Here is a 25,231-nt window from a genome sequence, read left to right on the forward strand (position 1 = left end):
TGCAGACAATCTGCAAGGGGTGATGGCCTACTTGATTGCTGGGAGGTGGAGTTTTGCACTTGTAGTATGCGGACGGTACAATCCTCATGGTTGAAGGCACAACATTGGACATAATAAACCTGAAGTTTCTTCTTCTGCATTTCCAGGAGATGTCGGGTTTGACGATTAATTTGGCCACGAGTTAGGTTTTGGTAATGGCTTATTCGTATCAGGAGAGATCGAACATTGCCAACCTTCTCAACTGCCTTCCGGTAGATCCCTGGCAGTCAAAATTGGTATCCAGATTTGCAACCTATTTCTTACGTAGGCCTTCCGGTAGATCCTTGGCAGTGAAAATGACCATATGATATTTCTGCTTATCCGCTACCATTTGCAACCTTCTCAACTGCATGCGGACATGGTATGAATGAAGAATCTTAGACGAGTTGTTTAGAGGGTGCTAGGGCTGGACACGAGCCGAGCCGAGCCGAGTTCAGACCGAGCCTGCCTTTGGCTCACCTAAAGCGAGCCGAGCTCGGCTCGGCTCATACGTTGAACGAGCCTGTTTCTTGAGGCTCGGCTCATTTTGCCTCTCGCTCGGTCCAGCCCGAGCAGCTCGTGTCGATGAATGCTTCTGCTCCGGGCGGCGGATGCTTGGCTAGCAACGAACGGCAGCGTCCGATGCGGCGATGACAGGGCGCGTCCGCCGTCGGTGCCGTCCAGTGTTGGGCATTAGGCATGGTGAGGACGATGATGGCTATACTCTACACAATCAACCAGAAGCATTCATCCATCCATCCCTCCATCACATGCGTACGCAGCCGCAGTCGTGCAGGGGAGCATGTACGTTGTCTGCCGTCCGTGCGCCCGTGCAGGGGAGCACGTGACTGCCGAGCGTGTGCGCGCCCAGCTACTGCTAGGGATGGGAAGAAAGGAGACAATACCTGCTCGTCACATTCGGCAAGAAACTAGGGGAGGCACGTCCGCCGGCGTTCAGTGTGATGAGGAAAGGTCGTGTTGCCCGTCGCCGTCGATCCATTTTTTGCGGCGGGGCGATGTAAGGGATGCGGCGGCGCCGAACAGAGGAAGGGAGGGGCTCGTGCCTAATGCGAGGATGACCGCTGGAAACTGGGCTGGGCCTCGAGCGAGTCACCGAGTTGGACCGGGCGAAACTCGGCTCGGCTCGATTGGGAATCGGGCCTCTTTTCACAGCTGGGCTCGCTCGTTCATTGTATCGGGCCGAGCTGTAATGGGCCGAGCTGGAGCGAGCTTCGGGCCGAGCCGAAAAGCTCGCTCGATCGTCCAGTCCTAGAGGGTGCAGCACCAGGTAGATCCCTGGCAGTGAAAATTGGTATCCAAGGCCGGGAAATAGGTGCTCATTATTTCTTCCTTGGCCAGCCTCCAATGTTCGCTATGGGTTTACACCTTTTCCACGACGGTGCTCTTGCGGACATGGAGAAGTTCCAATCCAGATTTTTCGCCAAGGGAGGCAGATAAGCATAAATATCATATGGTCAAATGGTAGAACATTGGCATGCCTAAGGACCAGGGTGGCCATGGCATCACTTCTACACGTTGTATGGACATTTCCCTGGTGATCAAGAGGATTTGGCTAATTGTTCATGGGACGGTGAACTATTGTTAGATCTTATATAGGCCAAATATTTTGATGCTCAGCCGTTTGCCTTATGTCCTAAATGCCAAGAATGCACCTTGTCTTTTATTTTACTTTTCTAATCCTTGGCATTTCCTGTGGACCATCGTTTTTCGGTGGTTGTGGCTTTATTTATGGACTTCCCTGAAAATCTGACATCAGATTTTTTTGACTGTGGCAAATCAAACGTTTTTCATGTGATTTATATTCTCCAAGGATCACACTTTTAGTTGACAATCATGGTAAATTCGCCTCAATTCATTTTGATGTCATAGAAAACTAAATTTATCATCATCATCGCGTAAATATAAATTGCCATGAAAATGTTAGATTTGTCGTGCCTTTATAAAAGCAAGACATGAAGCCTTTTTCGTTGAAAAGAAAGCCTTGGGAAACAAACAAACAATGTGTTCACAAAACGTGCTAACTAAACAGTACTCCTGAATTTACTACACTACACACGAGTAATGCTACACCTACGAACGGCACTTACGTGACCTACGTAATTTGCTAAACACAAATCAAAACTGCCCCGTTCGTAGGTGTAGCATTACTCCTACACATATAGACTAGGCTAGCACCGCAGCTTCGAATTTTTTACTGCTAGAGCGCACAACAGAGCCGGTAAGAACACAAAGTTGCCATGTGTGGCAAACGAGGTGACCACACGGCAAATAGCTAACCTACGAAGATCAATCGGACGAGATCACCAGCTAGTGATGTACTACTCCCTCCATCCCATAGCACCTCTCAGAATCTCAGTAGCGGCCGTCCGGCATCCCTGAGGACGGCGCTGGTAACCGCCGCGCCGGCGCTGGCCTCCTGCAGCGCGGCCTCGAGGTCGCCCAGGGCGCCGAGTCGTTCGGCATTGATGTAGCGATCCGGGAGTTGCCCGATCAGCAGCCTACTAGCGGCTCCAAGCTGTCCACGGCACGTCCACAGGAGCTCGGACGCTGCCTTAGTGCTCGCTCCTGCGGGGCGCAGGCGGAGCAGGTCGTCGTGGTCCACCTGCAGCGCGGGGCCGAAGTAGGTGACCATGAGCTCGGCCTTCTCGACGGCAAACAACGCGGCTGTGAGGGCGGTCCACACGTCCGTCAGCTTGGCTTCGGCGAGCTCGATCCTTGCGCGCGCACCCTCGAAATCGGCGCTTCGTATCGCACACGCGAGCTGCGGCAGCGCGTCGGCGAGCAGCCGACGGGAGACGCGGAGGCATTGGTCCACGGCGACCAGCTGCTGGTAGAAATGATCCGTCAACGCCATCTCCGTATACGTATCTAAGTTACCTCCGCTCTTCTTCTCTCTGGTGCGCGCGCTGACCTGATGGACGTAGGTATGTCTTGGAGGCGTTGCGTTCGGCCCCCTTTATGGATGCAACATAGTCCGAGTCATGCAGGTGTTCGATCACGGGTCGGCGTCGAGTACGGACGTTTTGCCGTGTGATATGTGTAACCCGTCCGAATCCTACTAGTAGTAGTAGTAGGTCAAGCAATATAAATAAACAGGGCAGGGCAGACGTAGCATTGTGTTTCGAGATCAACGAACGATCAAGCTACAGAAAGAGCCACGAATTGAGACGATCGGTAGCTGATCTTGTGCCTGCTAAATTTGACGAGCCACATGCCGTCTGCCGTGTTCGACATTGAAGCCCTAGACGAGGAGGGCTGGGAGAGAATACACCGATATCTCAAGGGGAACAAGGGCACGGCTCGCGACCAGGCCACGGAGACGGGGATGAAGGCGCTCAATACAGTGGAGGCGCCTTCCGACGGCCGTGACTGCCCGATTTGCTTGGACAACGCTGCGGCGAGGGGCGCGTGGAAGGAGGGCCCGTGCAGGCACAGCTTCCACGAGGCATGCTTGGAGAAGTGGCTGATCAAGGACAAAGATAAGGGCAGTTGCCCCTTGTGTCGCCGCAAGTTGGCACCTCGTGTATTTCCTCCGCTAAGTGATATCGTGCGCAGGAATGGAAGGCATGTGCTTGGGGTCGATCCCTTTGCATGGTGAACTAGCTCATCACCATCCCTTAATTTCCTTGTAAATTGAAGATCAGTTCCGTTCGTCCGAATAGAACAAGTTCCTGCTCCCTTCAAGCGTTTCCCGTTCCACGGTCATGATACTGAGTTTAATGTTTAAATCGGTATCAAGTCTTACATTAAAATTTGTGCAATTTTTTCTTTTCAGTTTTTACTTTCTCTCTTCTACATGTTAGGTCACTTAACTGAGACTTGGTTAAATCTCAGGACTAAGACCTAACCACACTCTTTATTTATAAGTGTGTTTAAGGCTCATATAAATGTGAGATAAATATGTCACATCTAAGTGACATCAACAATTCAACAATTGTTTATGGCTTCCCTTAAAAAAAGACAATTGTTTATGACCCTTTTGTTTGTCCTTGTTTTTTCTGAGCACTCCTCTGCCACACTCTTTATCTATAATAAATGATGGTTGGCAAATTACTATCTTCATTGCTGCGACCTGCAAGAGCACTCCTATGCTGCTACTATAGTACTACAACATGACAAGTTTGCCCTAAAAAAACTACTACATGATAGCTCGTGTCCCTTCTCTTCCTACACACATACGTGAAAACTTGCTAAAGAAAAACAAAAGAATGGGCCAAAGCACATGGACACAAACCACATGCAAAAACCCATGCAAAATGGATAGGCCACACAGGGCCGGTCCTGGTGTATGGCCAGGGAGGCGACCGTGTAGGGCCCAGGTCAGAGGGGGGGCCTATGATCTGGTTAGTGTGTGCAGTTCTACATGTTATCTAAGCCAAGAAGTTTTGAGTTTAAACTCAGCTGACGCAATTAAATTACAGTCCATTTTTTGTCCATGTTTAGGCCTAAGAGCATCTACAATCTAACTTGGCAAATCTGACCCCTCAAACGCCTGCTGACGCGCTTGGGCGCATTTGCGGCACTGACCGGGCAATCCTCAAATAATGTAATCCACATCCAGATACCTCAATTATCATATCTCAAATTCATATAAACTCATGCAACTACGTCGATGCGCACACATCATCCGACTACTCCATCACTACTACTAAATATGCCATTGAACTATCAAAATTTAGTATGTTTGGCTATGGTGGAGTTCATCCACGGCTGCCCTTGCCATTCCCGGGGCCCTTGTCCTTCTTGCGGAAGTACCGGTCGAAGACGCAGTACGGATCGAGTCGGATCTGCTCGTCGCCGGAGCTGTCCTCGCGGTCACTGTCCTCCTGCTCCTCTTTCGGTGACAGTACGACCAGTGGTGGAGCCAGCGTATAGGCACAGTGGGCCGTGGCCCACCCAGATTTTGGAGAATTTTCTTTTTAACATGTACTAATTTAACCCAAATGATTAGCTTGAATTTATTTTTTTAGGGCGTGCACACCCTCCATTTCTTTCCCGGTTCCGCCACTGAGTACGGCCATGGCACGGACCGTCCGATTCTGCTCTCGGGCGAGGTCACGCGTGTGCCTTCGCTGATGTTTCTTCACAATGCAGCGCTGATGGCTTCCTCCTCTACGGCCGCCCGTGCCGCAACATCAGCCGCCCCCGCCATCGCCATTTCCGCTGCGATACAGGCCTCGGTGGCCCTTATCCTCTCCTTCCCATGGCGGGCCGCCCGTTCCTGGTGGGACTCATAGTCTGCCCGACTGGTGATGGGGAAGGAGAGGTGTTCCGGCTGTCGGACCGCGAGGATCCGGCAGCAGAGGACTCGAGCGCCCGGTGAGCCGATGCTATGGAGTCTCGATGGACAAATCCATCTGTCGGTCAGGCGCTGTCCTCCCAGGAGCAGCGGAGTGCAATGCGGACTACCATTGCCTTCTCCAACCCGCATGGGACGACATCCCAGTCGACGAATCCGTAGTGGTCGGATTCCGATCCACTGCATGCCATGCCGGAGAAGGCCGAAAAGAGCCGGAGGTGAGCTCGGGTGGCGGGGGGGAGTGTAGGGGAGTTGAGTGAAGTGGCTAGTGTTTGCTCCGGCGAGCGAATGAGGATGAATATGCGTGAGGTCGGGTGGGCCAGCGTGGGCCGGGTCCGACGTGGCGGATGTGCCCGCGCGTGCCCGGGAGCTCTCATATCCACCTCATATTTGGACTGGATATGATGGGTGCCGGTCAGCCCGGGCATTTGAGACCCGTTTGAGGCGTCCATTTGTGTCAAAAAATCATGACCGGGCTGGCCGTCCGGGCGTTTGAGAAGGGTTTGAGGCGCCCAACTATAGATGCTTTAAGAGAGACACATGTGAGAGAGAGTGTTGATGTATAAATGTATAGCCCATCTTTCCCCGATCAAGTTGAGCTTTTGGATGAATTGATTGGTGCGGGCAGCAATACACATGGGTTTTATTTTCGTGAATGCAACCGCTCGCGGAAATTCCATTGTATGTTTGTGTGCAGGAAAGTAAAACCTAATCGAGGGATGTCCAAGTTTATGGATGGACGGACCTATGCAGACGAGTCCATCAAACCAGATGTAGAATCGATGTCGGTTCAGACTCCAAACGCAAATTCAAATCAAATCCCCTGCAGTCCGGTCGCAACAGGGAAGGGGGACGTCGTCGGTTCAGATTTATGACTTGATTATGAATCAATCTCTCAAGTCCTCGACGTGACGGTGCAGATCCTAGCTTTGGCCTTGAGATCTACGAGCGTTTATCATGACAGCACTCATGGCGGAAGAACCTGGCAACTGTGGCAGCTATTACGTTCTCGGCATTGAACCAGAACCAGAGCCTGAGGTTGACGACGCCGAGAAAGACGATAAGCCCGACTCCAGCACGCGACCCCATCCTGTTCGGGTGCGTCCGTTTGGGATAAAATGGGCAAACCAGACGGCCCAGCGCGCCGATGCAAACGGACCTTTGTCCGTCTTCTGTCCGCTTTCGACCCATTCCTAGGCCAACTTTGCGCCACTTTTAGGGTGAAACGGACAGCACGCAGATGGGCGGGACGCGTGCGTGTGTCCTCCCCTGGCCTGCCGGTCAGTGGCACAAAGCAAAACCCTCCCACGCCCCATTTGGCGCCATTTCCCCTCAAACCCTCCCACGTCCCGCTCCCCACCTTCCCCCGTCCATGGCCGACGCCCCACCGAACTCCGGCGGCCTGGCTGTCGACCCGCCCGCAAAGGTGAAGGCCAAGGGTGCAAGGAAGCCGCGGTCGGAATGCACGCCGGAGGAGCTCGCCAAGATGGACGTGAAATCGGCGAAGAGGAGGAACCGGAGGGCGACCGTCAAGGGCAAGACCGCCGCGGCCAAGTTCGCCGCCGAGCGCGATGCGGTGGAGGCCGTGTGGCGCAAGGCCGAGGTCGACGAGAGGGAGGCCATCGTCAACGAAGCGCACGCCCTCCTAATGCTTGGTTTTTGCCATCCGGCGGGTTTCTCTGGTGCGGCCGTCGGCCCGGCGAGCACAGGCTCGTCGGTAGCCAGGCCTCAGCATTGCTCATCGCCAACATCGCGGACCACGTCTATGTCTCCCGGCTTTCCTCCGCAAAGGTGGACGACATACGTGACGCATCATTCATGGCCTTGCATGAGACAGCCAGGATGGGGCCAAAGGATGCGGCCGCGCTGGGCGCACGACCACCGCATCTCAGGATAGGCCCGGATACAACGCCGTTGCCCTACCCAAACAGACAGAATCCGGACAAAACAGACGTCCGTTTTGCGGTCGTGCGCTAGAGTTGGCCTAACGATGCGACGAAGCTTTTGCTGGGGCTGTGCTTTTGCCTCGTGATTTGTGCAGGCATGTCCTTCCTCACTTGAGGCCTCGAGGCTGGGTACACAGTCCAGTTAACAGGCGTCAGGGCTCGACCCCGGCAGAACCCTGCCGTCTCGCCGGCCTTCAACCTCACCGTCCACGTTAACAAGCAGCACCACATGCGACGAGTCTGCCTGGAGGAGAGCCACCTGGTCGTGTACTACGACGAAGCGGCCGGAGCCGTTAACTCCACGAGCATCGGCCAGGGCAAGATACCTGCCTTCTGAGTGGATAGGTGGTCGACGACGGAGCTCGACGTGTCTTTGTCTAATCAGGGCGTGCTTGTCTCTTTGAGGTTGCGGGAGAAGATGGAGGCCAACCGGCAAAGCCAAGGAATAGACATGGGCGTTGAGACCTGGCCAATCCATCTAGAGGAGAAGTCTTCTCGGCCATGCGTCCCCAGTGTGGTGGCAAGTTCGGTCAGTACCTCGTAGCAGGGCCTGCGATGCGGTTCTACACACTATGCGCAACAGGAAGATAGTAACGAAATCATGGTACAATCCCTAGGAGAGCCACGATTTGGTGCGCCCGGGCATAAACAGTACCGCGATTTGAAATAGAAAAAAAGTTTAAAAAATTTCAAAAAAATTTGTGGTGCAAGATGGTCCTATGCGCGAAATTTTGTGAAGTTTGGACATTCGAGGAGCTCGTGGCAAAAAAGATAAATTTCGGACGTCGGAGAAACTTTTGAAAATCGCATTGTTCATATCTGATTTTTGGTGTGTGTTCTGAGAATTATTGTGATTCTCGTTGTAAGCTTGATTTGTGATTTGCTTGTATTTTTTCATAATCGAATCACCATCAATTTATAAGGGCGTGTCCCCTTTCCTTTGTATCCACAAACCTAATTTTCATTTTCTTTTCTTGCATGTTTATTCTCTTTATTACAATAGTATAAACACCAACTTTGAAATGTTCTCGAAAAAGCGCTAGTAACAACAATTATTATTCAGTGATGCAAGTTTAGAGGGCAATTTATAAGCAAAGTGGTCGGAGAAGAAGATTATTTGGCCGTCTCACGCATCACCAATCACTACGTGTTCTTCGGTAGAGTGCCCTCGCCACTGATGGACACAGCCTGCGAGAATCACCAAAATGTTAAGCAACACTCATGGTTACCCACATTTACTCACAGTGATGAGATTTGAGGAATAAAAAACACATTCAGATGAAAAATACAAAACAACATCAATTAATCCATGACGGTCAACATCCATTAGTTCTGACATTGAAGAGTGGCTTTTGATTCGAGTTGAACTCATGACGACTAATCCCTTTTTCCTTGAGCATCTCGATACGCAGCACTACCGCTGGACCACCCGGCGACTGATCTAAAAAGGAATTGGAGCACATGAAATCAAGAAGGAAGAACAACCAAGGGAATGGAAGTGAAGCCAAAAATAAACCTCCTCCTCACACTAGCCACAGTGGGTAGTAACATAGGCTAATAACATGTTTATGTTACTAGTCTATATTACTGCCTCTATAGTGGGGAGTAACATATGTGTGGTAACATGCAACACTTTATTTATTAGGTTATAGACACATATTGCCTTGATATGTGTGATGAACTCATATTACTAGTAACTAGCTATGTTACCACTTTCCTCCCTTTATTCATTTATTGATTGTCACATCATCTATTTTATCTAAATATGTGTGATGTTACTACCTATGTTACTTCCATGGTGGATAGTCTCATATTGCTCCTTGAGGATGTGCTCGTACCCAACAAGAAGCGCTTGACATGATGTAGGTCTTCCCCACCATTTTGTGTGGTAAGGCGGTGAGAGGAGGACTGGGTAGGAGATGGAAGGAGTGGCGGCACGTCTAGATTTGAGAGGGGGAAGGTAGCATGGGGGTTACTCATGGGGGAAGGTAATTGGAAGATTAGAAGTTATTTTTATTATTATTTTTCATTAATTTTGTACATTCCATACATTGCAATAATATTAACCTATGAGTATATTTGTACGTCTCAAGATCAAATTCCAAAAGAAGTATAGTTTATTTTAGAGAAAAGGCATAAAGCCCGACTTCAAATTAATAATGTCATAAACTGGCTAGGATACAATAGTGGTGCGGATACAAAGGCGAAAGCTTGAAGAAAAACTGAAAGATAATAGGCGGCGTGCACACACCTTACAGAGGTAAGTTGAGCAATGGCAAGCATGGCACCTCCACAGCGAAAACAGGATCAAGCCGCTGGAGAACTCTAGGCAAGCTAGAACAGCGGAGCAACTGCAATCAGTAGACTGCACAAAGTGAAGGTCGAGAGGAACCGGGCTGCATGGAGAAAAGCATGTCTCAAGAGCTAACCGCCCTGAGCCTTGCCGGAGAGGAGATTCAATCGTCCCTATGTCCGAGCCGTGCCACAATACGCAGAAGCCGTCCACCAGCCGGCTGCCCAGAGCCGAACAAGATGAAGAGATTCTGAAGGATTGCACGGGAACCGCCTGGCATGTATATAAGGTACTAATGGGCTTCTGTTATATTTGTAGGATAATATGGGCAGCGAATAAGTGAACTAGAGCTATAATTTCATAACTGACTTCATTTGGATTTTGAAGAAAATTTGAATTTTATATAAGGATTTGAACCGAAGGGCGGGTTCAAAGTTCACAAACAAGTTTGAAAACATTCAAAAATGATCTTGCAAGTTGTGGAGATTTTCCAAAGTAGTACAGTTGGTTGAAAGTAGATAATTATATTTGAGAAGGCAAGTGGCAGCATAGATGTGTGTTCACACTTTTCTCAATCACCCTCCCTTTTCCGTTCTTGTCTTGATGTAATTAAATTCAAAGATGTAATTCGACGTGCAGCGGGAGATGGGATCATCATTTAAATCGGGAGATGAACTAACTTAATTATATGGGGATAAAATCAAATCGGCATTAATATCGAGAGATCTGGTGAAATATTATGGCAAATTCATAGTCAATTTTTTTTATGGAAAATAAATCTCTTGCACTTATTAATCATGGTCCCTTGGCCTCGCTGAAATAGCCCGCTGACCTAATAAATGTATACGGAGGGTGTAGTATATTTCTAACTACTTTTTTGAATGGAGATGATAGGTATTATCGGAAAGGGAGGAGAATGAATTCTTCCAGTTTGAGGTATTTCAAGCTAAGACTGAAATGCTAATTTTCATTGAAATGCACCATCATTTTAAGATAAGTAGCAAAGTCAAGTGTTGCCCAATTTTTTGGGAATAATTTCGGTTCCAACCTCATACAAGAGCAATTCACATGGATGTGACAAAACTGAAAATAATAGGCGGCAAAACTATAAATAATAGAAGAGTTATAAAGATTTAATTAATTAATTTTTAATATTAATGATAATATATTAAAAATAACAAAAGATTTCTAAAGATTTGTACAAGAACATATATTTTAGTAAATATATACATTACTTTCTAATGAATCACAATTAAATGGTTCTAATGTTCAATAATTTGCATTTTAAGATAATATTTATTTAATGCTATTTTTTGTTAATTAAATTTTCAATGGCCCTAGGCTATTTAAGAATGTGGTCTAATATGTTGAAGCGGTGTCAGAGTGAGTTCAGAATTTGGTTAGGCAGCAAGCACATATAGATCTCTTAACCAATCCAGCTAGCAATGACTTGTAGTTTGAAGCCATGGGCACTCCTCCTCGTCCTCCTCCTCTTTGCTGGACTTAGCCTTGGAGCGCCAGCGACGGTGTTCAATGAGAACTTCGTGCCGGTATGGGGTGCTGATGGTTATCACCTAGCCAATTATGGGACCCAGGTTTCCCTCATCATGGATAGAAACTCCGGTACATATCATCAATTTTTGCACCATATATGCTTCTTTACACACTTTTTGCTAAATTGACCCGAATTGAATAATATTAATAGTTTTTTATTTTCCTTTCGGCTGATGCAGGGGCGGGATTTAGCTCCAAGATGATGTATGGCTCAGGGTTGTTCCACATGAGGATCAAGATACCCGCCGGGTATACTGCCGGCGTTGTAACGGCCTTCTATGTGAGTGTTGACACATCTTGTATGTTCCAACCATTTCGTTTGATTTGATGAAAAGCAGAAGTCAGATATACATTCTTGTACGTACATCTAGCTCACGACGCAACCCGAGTACGGTGACCACGACGAGGTGGATTTTGAGTTCTTGGGCAACGTCGATGGCAAGCCAGTGGCTCTCCAGACCAACATCTTCCTAAACGGCCAGGGCTACAGGGAGCAGAAGTTCTACCTCTGGTTCGATCCATCAGCAGCTGTCCATGACTACAAGATACTCTGGAACCAGCACCAGCTCGTGTGAGTACATCATCTATCCCCTGATCCCTTTCCCATCTGCTCAGAAGATCAATGGACATAATATATCACGTGCACCTCGATCATAGGATGCTCGTCGACGAAACGCCCATACGGGTGCTGAAGAACCTACCAGGCCGCAAGCCGGGCTACCAGTTCCCATCGAGGCCGATGAAAATCCGGGCGAGCATCTGGGATGGCTCTTCCTGGGCGACAGACAACGGCAAGATCAGGGTCGACTGGAACCGTGCGCCGTTTACCTCTGCATTCCAGAGGTTCAATGTGGACGCCTGCCCGGCCACCGGAGGTGCACCATGTGGCTCACCGAACCTGTGGTGGAACAAGTTCAGTGACCTAACGCCCGTGCAGAAGGAAGCGTACAAAAACGTCAAGAGCAAGTACATGACCTACAACTATTGTGACGACAAGGGAAGGTCCAACCTCCATCTACCGGGAGAGTGTATTTACAACTAACTAGCTTTCTCTAATATCTAGATGCTCGCCGATCAAGAATCTACTTCAACCGATTCTAGTAATATGTAGCGGTCGAAGTAGATTCTTCTTTTCTCTACAAAATTCCTCTTCCCAAACTGTACAAGCTTCTAGATATTAGATAAAAGGAATATACTATATCAGTTCTTCATTATTGCTAAAAAGACTCGATTTCTATGAAAGAATTAAACAAATTTTGTGATCCAAATTACTGTATACATAAGGGTTCACATCATACCCACTTATACTTAGGAGTAATTAATTACATACAGTGTGAGGGGAAGAAATACTTAGCCATGGCCCATCATCATCGCACCAAAACTAGTTAACGATTCGATGATAAGAAAGATGAAGCCCGACTGACAAAATAAACAAGGAATGGGGGATATCTTTGGTGATAGGGAGTGCGCCATTGATGATGCTCGTAGTAACGCATTCTCTCCGTCGCGCTTAGTGGGGAGCATGGCATCGCTATGGCTGCTGCGAGGGACTGGCCGAACTTGCCCTTACACAAGGTGAGACATGGCCCAGAGGACTCCTCTGGACGGGCTGGCTCGATCTCAACGCTTATTTCCATTTGTTGGCTTTGCCGGTGAGAGACTCCATCTTCTCCCGCAGCCTCTGAGAGATGAACACGCCCTGATGATTAGACAAGGACACGTCAAGGTCCCTCTCCGACCGCCTCTCCACGCAGAAAGCAGGCAGCTTGCCCCCATCCGATGCTCGTCTCCTTAACTCCGTCGCTGGCTTCGTTGTATTGTACTAGTACACGACCACATTGCTCTCCCCCTTGCAGACTCGTCGTATGTGCCGCTTGTTGTTGACGTGTGTCAGCAATAAGCCGTGGCCGGCAATGTGGCGACCGGCGTGAGTGTGCGCCTGGTGCGGTCTGGGTCGGACACGGGTGCGTGTGTGTGTCAGCGCGTGTGTGGGTTTTTAGTTGGCGAAATACGGGGCGAGGAGACCGCGTCGGGCGTTGGAGTGAGCCGCGTAGCGCGCCGAGCGCGCGAGCCGCGGAGTGCGGGGCATGGAGATCGTGTGAGTGGGGGTGCGTATGGGCGCGGGCTGGCGTGTCTGTGCACGTGAGTATAAAGCCCCACTCCCGCCGGTGTATTGAGCTGTGGGGTTCGAGTTCGAGCTCGGGCAGAAAAACCAAAAGGCCGTACATGCGGCAAGGTGTTTGTGTGCTAGAAAATTTTCTGTGTTCGTTCTCTCTCTGTTCCATCGTGTCTTGGATGATCACCGTCAGTCCGTGCATCGAGCTGCGCCAATAATTGGCATCAGAGCCACTTTGCGGGGGTGATCGCTGGCGGCCATGTCTCTCGTTCCGTACGGCGGTGATGGTGGCGCGTTTCGTTGCCGATCCCGCCGCTGACTCCGGCGAACTACATCTCCTGGGCGATCAAGGTGGTGGCAATCCTTGATGCCCAAGGGCTGTGGGTCGTGGTTGCGCCAGCGGAGGGCGCGACGATCGACGCCTGCAAGAGCAAGACGGCGCGAGCGATGCTGTTGGGCACGCTGTCGGAGGAGGTTTTGATGCAGGTGGCGACGAAGCCCACGACGAAGAAGGTATGGGACTACCTTAAAGTGCATTTCGTCGGCGCCGATCGGGTGAAGGCTGCACGGCTGGCGACGCGGCGCAGCGAGTTCGATTGCCTAAGGATGGATGACGACGATGAGCTGGATGCGTATGCCGACAAGGTCAACAGCATGGCGGCGAGGTACGCCGGCCTCGGGGCAATGCTCGACGAAGCGGCGATGGTCAAGAAACTCCTCGACACCGTACCGAACCGGCTGTACGCCGAGGTGGCCGGCATTGAGCATTTTTGCAACGTCGATGAAATGTTGTTCGAGGAGGCGCTCGGCCGGCTGAAGGGCTTCGAGGAGCGGACGCGGCAGCGCGCGCAGGCCGTCTGGGAATGGGCAGGCGAGCAGCTCATGCTCACTGTGGCACAGTGGGCGGCGTGGCGGCAACAGCATGGTGGAGGCGGCTACGACCACGACGACGACGGAGCGGCCAACACGGCATCGGGTGGTGGAGGGAAACGGTTTTTAGTGAGCCGCATAGCGCGCGTGCATCTCAAGGCGAGGACGTAGTAGCCGCCGTAGTTGCCTGGTTCTGCCATGCGTACTGTCATGATAAACTCTCGCAGATCTCAAGGCCAAGATAGGGTCTGCGGCGTGGCGTATAAGAGGACCTGAGAGGTTCAAATTGGATCCTGGACCGACAATATCTCCGTGTGCTTCTGTGATCGGACTATACAGACGACAGGTTCCACCAAGTGGAGATCACCAGCATCGCGGCAATGCTACACGTACAAACAATTTACAGGCTTTCACAGGATGGTTAGCTTTGATTGGTCAATTGGTGAGCGGGGCGGCCCACCCCCCTGAAAATTAGGGGGAAGAGGTTTGTGATTGGTTGTTAGATGAAAGGAGCGTGTAAAAGCGTGTAAGTCTTTGTATGTCTAGCATTTTTGCCAGCATCGGGGTATCCAGCTTCCACACTCTGCGATCGGACTATACAGACGACAGCCACGCCCTTGCGCTTCAACCACACCGCGCGCGTCGTCAGCCGCCACCGGCTGCACGAGATGGGTGTGACTCAATGGGAGGTTGACGCCTAACACGCCGTTACACCCCTTGGCAAGGCCTACTTCCCCAAGACTTGCCTGGAGAAGATGACCCAAGTGGCGGCGACGGTGACGACGTCAACTGAGGCGGCATGCCATCTTGATATTTACGAAGTCAGTGTAGACGTCTCATCGTGGATGGGAACATCTCCTCCCATTAAAAGTGCATCGCCGGAAATCATAAACTCTGATGGGCTGGAGATACCATTTTCTCTCTAACCACATGGGGATAAAATCCAATCGACATTTAAATCAAAGGATCCGGTGAAATATTACGGCAAATAAATCAAGCTCGCTTATTGATCATGGTCCCTTAGTCTCGCTCAAATGGCCTGCTGACCTAATAAACGTGTACGAAGTGAGTAGTATATTATACCGTCCCTGAGTTTCCAACTACTTTTACCGAATGGAGATAATAAAGGGAACAATGTTTTTTTTTCATTTGAGATATTTCAAGCCAAGATTGATATGGTAATTTCCATTGAAAGGCCCTATCATTTTAAGATAAGTAGCGAAGATAAGTGTTCCCAAAAAAATAGGAGTAATTAACTATGTTGCAAATTCATACAAAGGTAATATATTCTCTATAACACTAAGCTCCCTAGTTTTAAAGAGCCCACATTCAATTGAGGTCTTCAATTAAAATTGGATCACCCGATTTTGACCGGATCAACAATTTTTCAAAGCTCTCTCACTCAGTTGTTTTATACTATACACTATGATTTCTATTTTTTAAGGCCTCACAATTAGTCGAGATATTCAATTTAGAATTAGGTCAAACGGTTTTGACCGAGTCAACACATTTGAAAGCTCTCCCATTCGATTCTTTTAATTCATTATGTTCCCTCATTTTGAAACTTTTTCATTCAATTGAGGTATTCAATTCTGGATTTGATTTACGATTTTGACCGGCCCAACAATCTTTCAAATCAATCTGCAGCAACCGGTCTATAAAAATATATCAATACCGCACACCCCTCCCACCATTTAAAAAAAGTGCCATCATGTGATATTGTAGCACAAATATAGTAGTACATGAAACCACGGACAAAGAAATTTTCCCACATAAATATAGGTTGGTTAGCGGATAACAGAAAATCACACCACAAAAGGCTCACTAAATCACGCATTATTAAAAAGTAAAACACACTATCTTCTCCCTTACCCGCCAAACTAAATATTTCATCGATTTCAAAATATAAGGGGTATTAGTTTTGTGAAAAATTAAATTTCATTAATTTTGACCAAGTTCAGAGAAAAAATGTCGATATCCATAATATTAAACAGAACAAGTATGGAATTCATTTCATGAGCTGATTTGATATTATGGATTTTGACATATTTCTCTACAAATTTGATCAAACTTAAATAGGTTTGACTTCTAAAAAAAGTAATACACCATATATTTTTAAACAGAGTGATTTTTTTTTAGGAATCCAAGAACACCAACGATGTAACAAAATGCGCCCAACCCTTCTAGTTATGACGAATGTGACAACATTTAAAAAAAATATGCGGCAAAACAATAAGGGCAACACTACGTGTCTGCCGGCGGATAAAAAAAATATCGTCCGCCTTTAGGGCCATCAGATTGACGCAAAAATAGCCATCAGATATCCCAAATGTGTGTGTCGTGAATTGCAACAAGCTGGTTGTTGCGTGTTCAGTTTGCAACGACGCCTTTGTTGCAAAACCATCCGAAGCATTTTTTAGCGTGACACATTATTTTTTAAGGGTTATTTTTGCAACAAATGTCATGTTGCGGAAAAATATTTGCAACAAAGGTTGTTTCAAAAAAAGTCATCATTCAACTTTTTGCAACATAGATGATGTCGCGAAAGGATTTTTGCAACAAGGAAGATGTTGCAGAAAAAATTCAATGCAAAAAAATAATCTCGCTCGCTACTTGTTGGGGGCTTCGTATGTTTGTAACATAGTGTGTATACAAATTTGTGTTTGCAACATGCCCAATGTTGCAAACTTGTTGGCCCGTCTCGCATAGCTCTACGCAGGGCCGGCCCTGAGGGGGGGCAGGGGGGGCGGCCGCCCCGGGCCCCCGATTAGGAAGGGGCCCCCAATTGATTGGTTTCCTATATACGTTTGTGATGTTTAGCCTGTCGATTGATTCTCCAAAAGGAAAGAAAAATTAACTGATCAATCAATCATCGGCTCGCATGCCATGCAGTCTTTTCGGCTTTTACCTCTCTTCCCCAATTGGCAACAAATCGGCCATGCCATGGATGATAGCGCCCCACCCGCTCGTCTAATCGTGATTTTCAGCTGTCGGGCGCCATTAGTGGAACAAAGTAAAGCGGTGTCCAGATTCCCATCAATTTCTCTTCAACACATAGTTTCCCTTTCCTTCTCTTTCTATGTCTTGTTCGATCATTCATTCGTTTCTCAAGATCATCCTCGTACATATCTCTTTCTCACACTCCGATTTAATGTATTGATTGGGATTAGAAAAGAGAAACTTGGACTTTTGTTCGTGACTCTCGTATGCAGCAGCAAAATCTTGCTTTTTTGAGGTTTCTAGCATCCAGGTACCTTGTTCCATGCCTTTCATAGCACTACTTTTCAATTAGCAGTGCTCTTAATTTCTTGTATCATATGTTGTGTGCTGATTAGCAAGATTGCTATTTATTTAACAAGATGCTATCAAGAAAGAATCCATCTGATAATGAGGAAAAAAGTGCATATGAGTTGATTGAGTCCCACATTAGTTGTTGGCATTTTTAGAACAGATAAAAGTATTCTACTGATTCCCCGCAAAAAAAAACAGTATTTCTACTGCTAGGAATTCCCAGGACTTAACTTTAGTTCTTCTTCAAGAACAACTAGTGAAAACTTTAGGAAGATAAAATTTGAGTAGGCATGAAAGTGTTACCAATTCACCTATAGAAATATATGTAAGTGTACATTGACAAGATCGATCAACTAAAACTGTGAATGTTTGCGACCCCAGCTTTTTTAATAGTCAAGAAGACAAGACACTACAATGCAGTTAAAATAGAAAAAAAATACGCATATGTTTATGTGGATTTAGGGCCCCTCTGTGTTGTCTTGCCCCGGGCCCCCAAAATATCAGGGCCGGCCCTGGCTCTACGTGCCGTATGGTTGAGTCAAATTGGACAGCCACAGAGGCGATGGATACGCGTGAGTCATCCGCTGGCTGCAAGGTAACGTTTCACAAACAATAATAACAGAAGAGTTAAAAAGATTTAATTTAATTAATTTTTAATATTAATGATAATCTACTACCACTATAAAAGAAAGAGAGGACGGAGAACCGATTCATTTTATCCGTCTAATCCTAAAATCTAACGATCAAGATCTTCCTAATGTTTGACATCAAACAAACTTACACAGACAGAGCAACCCACTAATCCCACCCACGATCGATCTCCCGTCAAAAAAAAGAAATAACTACGATCGTTCCTCTCGGTACTGCTTCGCCCCAACCAAAAAATCCCCACGATCGTTCCTACCCGCTCGCTCCGTCCCCGACTCCCCTCCCTCCCACGCCTCGCGCCTCCTTGCACCGCTCCGGCAGCCGCTCGCCATCCGCCGTCGCCGGCGACCACCAGCAGCGCCCGTCGCGCCTCTCCGCGCGCCACTCGGAGGCCCCAGCCAGGCCGCGCAGCCGTCCTCCACAACCCGGGCCTCCTCCTCGACCTCGCCTCTCCGTGCGACAACCGGCGTCGCCGCCGGCGGCCACGGGTCCAGCGCCGCCTTCGTCCTCCACCTTCTCCTAAAGCGCGCGTTCGCCGCGGGCGCTGGAGGTGGCGCGGCGGTCCTCGCCCTCGAGCTCACTGAGGACGGCGTCCTTGCCGAGCAGCTCGACGAGAGCAGGAGGCTCGCCTCGCTGCCAATGTCACTGAACTGAATCGGCAGCCATCTCAGCCACGTCTTTCAGCACGTAACCGGCGAACCTATTCAGCAGCTCCTGGGCAAACAGCTTTGACCCCTGTTAACACGTTATGAGGATCCATGGCCTCTTCTTCTATTTCTTCAGTGTTTCTGCTGCATCTTCCTGACACTGGTCCTCAACTAGCTTATTTTGCTCTTCTTTCTGAAGATCCATGGCCTGCTTTTCCAATTGTTGAGTGGGTACAGTAGTCTTCATATCATCACCTAATTGATTGCAAACAAAATTCTCATCCGTTTCAGATACGATAGTCCCGCTTTTCTGACTCTTCTCTGCTTCTGAACTTGCCTTCTCTGTTTCAAGACACATAACGCGGGACACTGCAACTACAGAAAGGCATGGGACACGCACCGATTTAAGTCCATGTCAGGGGCATCACCTGTCTCACGTTCGCAGGAGGAAGAAGCTCTGAGTTCGCCGGAGGTACACAAACATCCGTCGAGCACTCCAATGTCGCCTACGGCGTCTGCACCAGAGGTATGCTTCCACTTGACCGCTGTTAACAAGCGCCTTGAGCCGAGTAGACACCGGCCAAGTCCAACATTTGATTCAGCCATGTATGCACACCAGACCTGAGCGTCAATCATCCTCCAAATCCAATACATTACGTTAATTTTCATGTCTAGAATTGACCCTCGAGGTGATGCTTTTTCATGTGTAGAATTCAGCATGTTAGGCAAGAGCGTCAATCAATCTATACTATAATATCAGACATGAGAGACCAGTCCATTTTTTCTTGTAAAGTGCATGTTGTTTCAGGTCCTCAAAATTGCTCATGTCTGCCTCAGTTTCCTGAATCTTGTTGATTGGAAGATATTCTTGGTTCTGCTTAGTTGATAAGCACCTTGGTTTCAGTTTCAATTCCTCTGTTGATTATTCCAGTTTCGATCTGGTTGAACCTTCTTGAAGAATTTGTTATTCTTTTGGTCATGGGGCGTAATTGTCTCTGCTTTTCGAATTTTCATCACTCTTCCTTACTCAATGTTTCAGCCATCGGATGTTTCGATACAAGTCAAACACAACTGTCACAAAGATTCATGTGAAATCATGCTGAATAGTAGAAGTATCTTGATTGTAAGCGTTGCACTGAAATGCAAACATGAAAAATGACACATAATTTAGAATCCAATATAAATCTAAGCGTGCGCACACTTGGTTCAGTTTCCATTCTTTTGTTAAGTCCACTGGATTCCTGGCGAGCCCGTGCGCAGCATGCTGATTCTGAATTTTAGCATGCTCTTGAAGTGTAGGATGATTGGTTTTGATGTCTTTGTTGTTTGTGCGCGTGCAGGTGCCAAAGGCGTCTCAGGTGGAGGCGAAGGAGGTTCTTCTAATTCCTAAGGCACCAGACTGGACATTCCTATGTTGACTACCATTTATGGTCAATAAAGTTGTCCGTGTTTGTTTTTGATTGCTCAACTAAATATCTGAAGCCAAATGATGTATGCATTCATGTTTCTCCTCTAAGGCAGAAAGACTGGACATTCCTATGGTGAGTATACCATTCATGCTCAATATAGTTGTCTGTATTTGTTTTCGATTGCTCGCCTGAATATCTGAAGCCAAATGTTTTTCTATCATTGGCTATATCAGATAATCCCAATAGTCCCTAATCTTGCAAATCATGTTTTTTTGTTTAAGTTTATCTTTCTCTTGAGATAATCTGAAGAAATTTAAGTTGTTTCCATTGGCAAAGAGCAACATGAACTATTGTTACAAGTCTATCATATATTTCTGAAATTTTAAAAGATATTCATTGGCATGCATTTTAAATGATGATTAAGGTATGTCTCAGTATGTCGTGTTATTTCACTGCTGGGGGTTTGCACGTATTTTGATTTCTAAACAAATCTCAATTTCTCAATTTCTATGCGGAAACAATAATTATCCAGAAGTAGCCTAATTATATGTATTTGTGTTCGCACATATACATCGTAATTTCTATGCTAAGGGGTATTTATATGAACTTGGTTCAGGGCCAACAATACCAGCTGTAGTGCTGAAACAAGCACGCTTCCATCATTTGTTACCGGTTCCTTTTGCTCGATAGCAGGCTCGTTTTCTTGGATGTGGTATAATTATATGCCGACAGATATTGACAGGTGTATAATGTAGTATATATTCCTAATTCCTCCAATGTCTTAATAGCATGAAGAATGTAGCACTTCAGGTCCTCATCAAGTAAGGTTTCCATTTAAGCATGGTGTCCATGCATGCTATTGTTAACTTTGCTGACAATGGCAGCTTAGTGATCACCGTGTTTGTTAAATTTAATTTTCACCTCCGTGTAATGTATCATAGTACTATGCACAAAGATACTTCAACACTAAAGCTCGCACCTAACTTGCTCGGGCCTCGGCTCATGATTCTTTCAACTTTCATGTAGTGCTGCTGAAATATTATGTAACAGTCAAATTTGATGATATTTTGAATGGGCACAACTGTGCCGGTAGAGGTTGACAGTTAATGAATTTTGTGATAATCTTCGGTTATACTGTTATATATAGCACTTTGCTGGTTATATGGTTCACATTCTCTGAGCCAATTCACAATGACCATTCCTGATTTGGGCCTTATGTTTTTAAATCATTTTGTAACATTTTGGTTGATTTTTTATGCTGCTCCTTAATTTTTTTCATTGACTGGTGTTGAACTAAATGAGTGTTGCCATTACAGGATGCCCAGTACAACCGAAGATGGGTTCCCGATTGTTCCTAGATATTTCAGAGCAACTAGAGTGGTCTTACCTGACAAGCTCCAATGTTGTGCTGAAGTATTTTGAACAAGCTTGTCCTTTGCCTTATGCCGGAACAAGGCACCTTCTATTCCCCATGGGCACCAAGAATGCGAAGACATTGACGATTCGAGCAAATGTAGGTTCAGGCTTCAAGATTGAGCCGAGCGCCCTACCAGCAGATCTGGATAATGCATATCAGCGATTGGATATTTCTGGCCCTACAGTTAACCCTTTTGTTTTTTCCTGTATGGTGAGGGCGAGATAAAAGATATGCTTTCTGTTTGTGCTGAGCATGGAGCTTGGGTAGTGATAGACACCTTCTCTGGTCTGGAGTTCCACAACAGAGATGGCTGGATTTTGCGGAACGGGTAATTTTTTTATTATAGCATTTGCTTATATGACCTTTCCTTGGTCGAACATATTTCACAAGTAATTTTTTTTCTTCAAAAAGGATGATATTTTCACAAGCCCAAGTCGACATATTTCACAAGTACTTTTTTTTCTTCGAAAAGGAGGATATTTTCACAAGCCCAAGCCGACCACATGGCACTTTGAAATGCACTTATAGGAAGCTGTTGGTTCTGAAGAACAAGAGGGATCAACATTTCTCTAATCTCATCACGCCAACAAACTGACGAAGGTTAGTCCCTGACATACCTATCCTTTTTGTTGTCTTTCTCTGGTTTCGTGCGATGAACAGACACTCGAGAGCTGTGGTTGGGATGTCGCCAGGTACCACTGTGGTATTTAGATGCTGGCGAAACCGACGGCGTACATCGGCAAATCGTTCAGGGTGGATGATTTTGAAGGCGAGCTCGACGGCTGCAATATCAGGGAAGCCCTACTGAACTACTGCAGGTTCAGCTTACCCTGTAGTATTTTCTTTACAACAAGGCCTCACACGAGCAAAACTGTCATCTTGTTGTTTAGTTTTGGCCCGGGACTGCAATTTTTTCCCTTATTGCATTCCTTAGTGCATAAAATAAAATATATAATGTGCATAAAAGCTGAAAACAACCATTACGATCATAGTAGGCGAACTGAAATTGTAGGGATATAAAGCAGTACCTGAACATACAAAAGCTGGCCACAACTCTGTCTTCAATTCCATCTTGTTTCCAGATTTCAGGAGTAGATCATCACCACCATCACGACGATCAGGCTCTTTGTCAGTGCAAATAACAGACTAACACCACAAGGACTTCATTAACCTTAGCCACTTCTTATGGGTACATGAGAACTAAAAAAATTCATCTGTTAAAATTTGTTTTTGTGACTGTTTGGACTAATTCATGTGCATAATTTATATTTTCAATTAGACTGATTTATTGTAGTTTTATCAATGAAGTATATTAAGATGTGGGCATTATATCGAAAGTGTTGTTCTACACCCGAGGTCATGTGAGCTCGGGTGAACAGTAAAATAAATAAAAAATGGAAAAACAATTCAAAAAAGGTGATTTCTTTTTGTGTGAGACACTGAAAAAATGTTTATTGGCTTGCAAAATTTCAATACTATCTTTCTTGACAGATTGTTTGTGGTCTGCCATGAGCCCACGACGTACCCATCTGCATCTGCCTCGCCTTGAGGCCACAGCAGCACCCCTGCCCTTCTGCTCCTGCTGGCGACCGCAACCCTCTGGCGGCAGCGACGCCGCTCTCGTGTGCTGGCCTTGCTGTCTCATCTCCTCTCGCTCTCATGTTTGGGTCTGATGTTAGCGTTATGTGTGTGTGGATGGATATGATGCTACCACGGTGTGTGTACAAATCTATTTTTGGTTTATTTTTCTTTGGAGTATTGCTGTTGGAGATGAGCTTAAGAGGCGAAAGAGTAAAGATCTGGTAGGCTGTTTGTATTGCTTCAGGAGAATCTTTTATCACTGTTTTTGGGACTGTATTTATGTCAAAGAGGCATGTAGGGAGCTGGAACAAATTTGTTACTTCTCATGGCCACTTTTTTGAACATGATTATTGAGCTTGACTATGCGGAGGTAGTAAAAAAATATCAGTGTGATGGGCTTGAGAGATATCATGTAATCCCTTTTATTGAGGAAATTAAGGAGATCTGTGCGAGTAATATTCAGGTGGAGTTCGTTTGATGCAGAGTAGCAAATATGTGTGCTCATCTTTTAGCTAGAGCTGGTGTAAATGTTGCTGAGTGTGAGCAGTAGACGGACTCTACTCCGTCAATGCTGGAGCATTCATATCCCAATGACGCGAGCTGACAACACCCCGCTTGTGTTGATAACGGTTTCTCACTGCGGTTGCAATGCGATGCGTACCAGGTGCATGGTGTAGCTTGTGAAGGGCGGCCCTCACATCCAGCTCAAGGAGAATAGATTTTTCAGTTTCAAACATTTCCTTCCAATGACATGTGTCTCGTGTGATGGTCTTTTTTTTCGAGGAACTTGGAATTGACAAGTGGGGGTTTTGAGCCGTACTTCTTGGATTGATGGTGTGAGTTTTTTTCATTGAATTAGAGATGTGTGTTTTTTTTCCCGCTGCAACGCACGGGCATTTTTACTAGTATAATAAAAACAACAAAAGGGTTCTAAAGATTTGTACAAGACCATATCTTTAAGTAAATATATACATTACTGTACTGCATCTAATTATTATTTTTAATTCCTAATTAGCTAGTAGTAGTGTGGGGGAAAAGGTGTACGCTACTAGTCCTAATTATCTGCTAGTAGCGTGGGAGAAAAGTGCATGCTACTAGTTCTTAGGATAGTAGTAGCGCGGGTTACAAAAAAGCGCTACTGCTATCTTCAGTTACCAGTAGCGCTGAGATAAACAAGCGCTACTGCTAAAAAATAGCTGTAGCATTCTAGCAGTAGCGCGTCTGCCAACGCTACTGGTATCAAAAAAACCCGCGCTACTGGTAAGCATTTTTTAGTAGTGGTCGCATGTGCTGCTTATTGTTGACGTGGACGGTGAGGTTGAAGGCCGGCCAGATGGCAGGGTTCTGCATGGGGTCAAGCCCTTGGACACCTGTTAGCTGGACCGAGTACCCGAGCTCCAGACCTCGAGTGAGGAAGGACAAGCCTGCACAGATCACGCCAGCGTGTGCAGCAAAAGGGTCATCGCATCATTGTGGCTTTTCTCGTTGTCGACGACGTCAGACTCTGGATCTGGTCAATGTCGAAGATGTAGTAGTCGCCATAGTCGCCATAGAGTTCAAGTCCCTGATTTGACATTGGTGCTTGCATTTTTCTAAATTTATTTCAGGCCCTTCTGATAATGTACGTTCAGTGGGAGGAGACGTTCATGTCGACTATGAAGGCGTTTCTGGCGACTTTGTCAATCTCAAAATGATGTGCCGGCTCAATCTTTCAGAGGTGCTCATAGAGATAGGGTGTACATGCGTTCATATGGGTAAAGATATGCTCGTGTATGTGAGCGACTTCAATAGTATCTGCGCAAAAGGTTCGTAGAGATTACCATCTACACTAGCCTAAGCACAAGCATGTTTCGAAACAAATATATGGAAGACGTGATATAATATCAGACAGACTAATTCACATCTAGATGTTTTTTAAGGATGTCACATTTAACTGTTTTTTTCTTCAACGCAGGTACAGCGATCGCATCTGGCATCGCTAGCTCGCAGCACAGCGATCGATATCCGGCATCGCTCGCTCGCAGCGCTGGCCTGTTGCGGGGTGGGCTTTCCATTTTTGTTGTTTTGGGCCGAGTCTGTTGCTGGCTTTACATTTTTTGTTTTTGGGCCACGCCTGTTTTG

General features: G+C 46.8%; 1 protein-coding gene and 1 long non-coding RNA gene across 6 annotated transcripts; both read left to right on the forward strand.

Moving 5' to 3' along the window:
* Nucleotides 1–10,972: 10,972 nt before the first annotated feature.
* On the forward strand, nucleotides 10,973–12,345 carry LOC119281031 (xyloglucan endotransglucosylase/hydrolase protein 2-like). The gene is made up of 4 exons (XM_037561683.1): nucleotides 10,973–11,200; nucleotides 11,311–11,411; nucleotides 11,503–11,702; nucleotides 11,789–12,345. The coding sequence occupies exons 1-4, from the start codon at nucleotides 11,023–11,025 to the stop codon at nucleotides 12,171–12,173; spliced, it is 864 nt and encodes a 287-aa protein (XP_037417580.1). The 5' UTR covers nucleotides 10,973–11,022; the 3' UTR covers nucleotides 12,174–12,345.
* Nucleotides 12,346–18,285: 5,940 nt separating this feature from the next.
* LOC119275309 lies at nucleotides 18,286–23,457 on the forward strand. Of its 5 annotated transcripts, none has more exons than XR_005135614.1 (6): nucleotides 18,286–19,229; nucleotides 20,044–20,244; nucleotides 21,429–21,857; nucleotides 22,002–22,129; nucleotides 22,222–22,347; nucleotides 23,021–23,457. It is a non-coding gene; the product is annotated as an uncharacterized LOC119275309 (long non-coding RNA). The 5 variants fall into 5 exon arrangements; XR_005135616.1 differs by having other exon boundaries at nucleotides 18,286–18,934; nucleotides 19,056–19,229; nucleotides 22,222–23,457; XR_005135617.1 differs by having other exon boundaries at nucleotides 18,286–18,930; nucleotides 19,056–19,229; nucleotides 22,222–23,457.
* Nucleotides 23,458–25,231: the final 1,774 nt, after the last annotated feature.

The sequence above is a fragment of the Triticum dicoccoides genome, chromosome 3B, assembly GCF_002162155.2.
Source record: "Triticum dicoccoides isolate Atlit2015 ecotype Zavitan chromosome 3B, WEW_v2.0, whole genome shotgun sequence".
NCBI classification, from domain to species: domain Eukaryota; kingdom Viridiplantae; phylum Streptophyta; class Magnoliopsida; order Poales; family Poaceae; genus Triticum; species Triticum dicoccoides.

Coding starts and splice junctions, on each gene's coding strand:
- LOC119281031 (XM_037561683.1), top strand. CDS start 11,023: ATGACTTGTAGTTTGAAGCCATGGGCACTCCTCCTCGTCCTCCTCCTC. Junction 11,412..11,502: donor GCGTTGTAACGGCCTTCTAT/GTGAGTGTTGAC, acceptor ACGTACATCTAG/CTCACGACGCAACCCGAGTA. Junction 11,703..11,788: donor TGGAACCAGCACCAGCTCGT/GTGAGTACATCA, acceptor CCTCGATCATAG/GATGCTCGTCGACGAAACGC.